This window comes from Dama dama, chromosome 1 (genome assembly GCF_033118175.1).
Source record: "Dama dama isolate Ldn47 chromosome 1, ASM3311817v1, whole genome shotgun sequence".
Classification (NCBI taxonomy): domain Eukaryota; kingdom Metazoa; phylum Chordata; class Mammalia; order Artiodactyla; family Cervidae; genus Dama; species Dama dama.
In genome coordinates this window covers 47,062,028-47,064,897 of record NC_083681.1, presented here as the reverse complement: position 1 = coordinate 47,064,897, position 2,870 = coordinate 47,062,028, and the positions used below count along the sequence as shown (strand labels likewise).

The 2,870-nt window shown below is 43.1% G+C and overlaps 1 protein-coding gene across 1 annotated transcript; it reads right to left on the bottom strand.

Moving 5' to 3' along the window:
* Positions 1-805: 805 nt before the first annotated feature.
* On the bottom strand, positions 806-1,759 carry LOC133073696 (olfactory receptor 52L1). Its single transcript, XM_061167924.1, has one exon. The coding sequence runs from the start codon at positions 1,757-1,759 to the stop codon at positions 806-808; it is 954 nt and encodes a 317-aa protein (XP_061023907.1).
* Positions 1,760-2,870: the final 1,111 nt, after the last annotated feature.

The following is a 2,870-nucleotide window of genomic DNA, read 5'->3' as shown; positions in this document are numbered from 1 at the left end:
TATGTTTATCAATACCAGACTCTAGTACATGTTACAGTTATGAGACACTAATAAATACATAGCTACTTTTGCTTTGTTAAATTAGTACTTATAAAACACAAATATGTTCAATATTTCTTCTCTTTTTATCTTTAGCAAAATGATAGGTAAATTAAAACACAATAAAGTTAAAATACAAACAGACCTTTTAAAAAAGAGAAACCACTACACGTGTTTTTTCATTTAAAATAGAGATCATATCACATTATTTCCAGAACCTATTATGTTACCTGCCCCACTTAAGTTTATTTTAAATAAATAGCACCTATATTGCAGTGAATGGTATTCTCTCATATTGTAGCTGTCTCAAATGCTTTAAGAAAGACTCTTACTACTTAGGAACCTGGTGACCTGAAGTTCACAGCACTTACATCTTTGATGACACTCAGAACTAAAACTAGGCAAACATTAGAACTTCCCATACCCACTCCAGATGTGTTGTACAGTCATTAGACAGAGATAAGAATAATGGCATATTCAGACCTATCATCTATTTCTCTTATCCTTAAGTCCCTCCATCACCTGATGTAGAGAAATGTTAGGATCATGAAAGAAAGAACGGGGAAAATATTTACAAGTTGAGCTCTCCAGGCACATCCCAATCAGCTGTGGGGCCAAGTGTTCATGATGTTCTTTGCCATGAGACTATTACAACCAGAAGGACTTCTCACAGTAGCAGTGGACTCTATCCATATGGCCAAGACCAACCATGGGCTCCTGGCAGCATGGCTGGCAAGAACCTCTGAAGAAAATAGTTGGGATGTGTTCAGATCTGTCCTTTTATGTCAAACACCCTGAGTACTCGCTGGCGGATTTGCTGAGTCTTCACCCCATACACCAGAGGATTGAGTGCAGGTGGCACCAGGAGGTAGAGTGTGGCCAGAAGAACATGGACGTGATGGGGCACCTGCTGGCCAAAGCGGTGAGTGAGGAAGGAGAATATTCCAGGCACATAGAAGACCAGGATGACACAAATATGAGATCCACATGTGCTAAAGGCCTTAAGCCGGGCCTCACCCCCTGGTACCTTCAGCACTGCCTGCAGGATGAGGGCATAGGAAACACCAATGGCCAGGACATCTAGGCCAACCACAAGCAGTGCCACCGCCAGCCCATAGGCTCGGTTCACTGTGCTTTCTGAGCAGGCGAGTTTTACCACGGCCATGTGTTCACAGTAGGCATGGCCTATGACGGTGGCCTGGCAGAAGACAAGTCTCCTCAACAAGATGGGGAAGGGGAGGAGGAGGAGTAGCCCCCGCACCAGCACCGCCATCCCAATGCGCCCTATGACCCTGGGATGCAGGATGGTAGAATGGTGCAGAGGGTGGCAAATGGCTACATAGCGATCCAGAGCCATGGCCACAAGTACACCCGACTCCATGGAAGAGAACGCGTGGATGAAGAACATCTGGATCAGACAGACGGTGTACCCAATCTCATGGGCATGAACCAGGAGCACTGCAAGGGTTTTGGGTGCAGTGGAGGAGGCTAGGACCAGGTCAATGCCAGAGAGCATGGCCAGAAAGAGGTACATAGGCTGGTGCAAGGATGGGTCAGTCCAGATGGTGAGGAGGATGGTGACATTGCCCAGGAGGGCAAGGAGGTAAAGGACACACAGCGGGAGTGCTATCCAGTGCTGGCTTTCCTCTAAACCTGGGATGCCGATCAGGAAGAAGGATGGCTGGATCAGCCTCCAGCTGGAATTCCTCAGGGTTGTCATCTAAATGGCTTGGAAAGGGAAAAGACAAAAAGAAAATCATAATTTCTCCATTCCTGGTGCATTTTTTTCTGTCCCCATAACTCTCTATTTCAAACTTTTGCTATGTCTGTCTCTTATCATGATGATCCTGTGCTCCTGAAACCCCCACTTAACAAGAAATATGAACTAAATAGCTATCATATTTAACTTCTGCAGAGTTAGAACAAAAATCTTTAAACTAGATATGTTTGTGTATGTCTGTTTGTCTTAAAAGACAGACACAGTGTGAAATCATTGTCTTTTCAGTGTAAGAGAGGATTACACACTTGTATTTATGTATTATCAGTAAGAGTCAGAAATGATTTAGTTCTTGTGGATTATAAATCTATACATCACTTCAACTGTCTTTTTCGTAACTCAATGCTAACATAAAAGATTGCCCCGAAACAGTGACCATGGCAGGTACAAAATCTAAAATGCCTGGAGGGCTCATATCTCCCACCTTTTGCTTTCCTTCCAGATTCAAATCCATAATTAAAGGAACATTTTTCATTGACACCTCCAAGAGAATCTCACAATTTTACAAAACTTCACATTTCAGTGCTGAACATTCTACAGAATGAGAAAGTTAATTCTCTCTTAACTACTTCCCTTCTGCTACAAGTTTCAACCCCTTTCTCACATCTCAGCTGAGGAGTCAGAGGACAGCTGAGCATTGGTGGAAGGCCACCACCCATTGCTCTGATAGGAGCAGTGTCAGCAGAACAGTGGAGGAAGATGAAGATAAACTTTAGTGGGCGAAGGAGAAGAGCAGAGACATGTGTCTGAGTAGAACCTGCCTCTTCTTTGTACTGTGTTGTTGTGAGTTTAGGGAGAAAGCTGAGAGCTGTTTGTTATGTATTAATTACTGAAGTACACAAGAAATCCCTCAATGATTTGTAGAGGAAAAGCAAAAGGGACTTTATTCCCAGGAAACTAAAAATGAAGATATATTTAGCTCTCTGGTCAGAAGGCAGAGGACAAGTAACAAAATTTGAAGTTGTCCATTCCTAATTATTCATGTAAATTTAGTCCAAGTGACCTCTCTTCTATGAAGCCTTCCCCAAATTCTATGAAGCAGCCTGGCACGTCT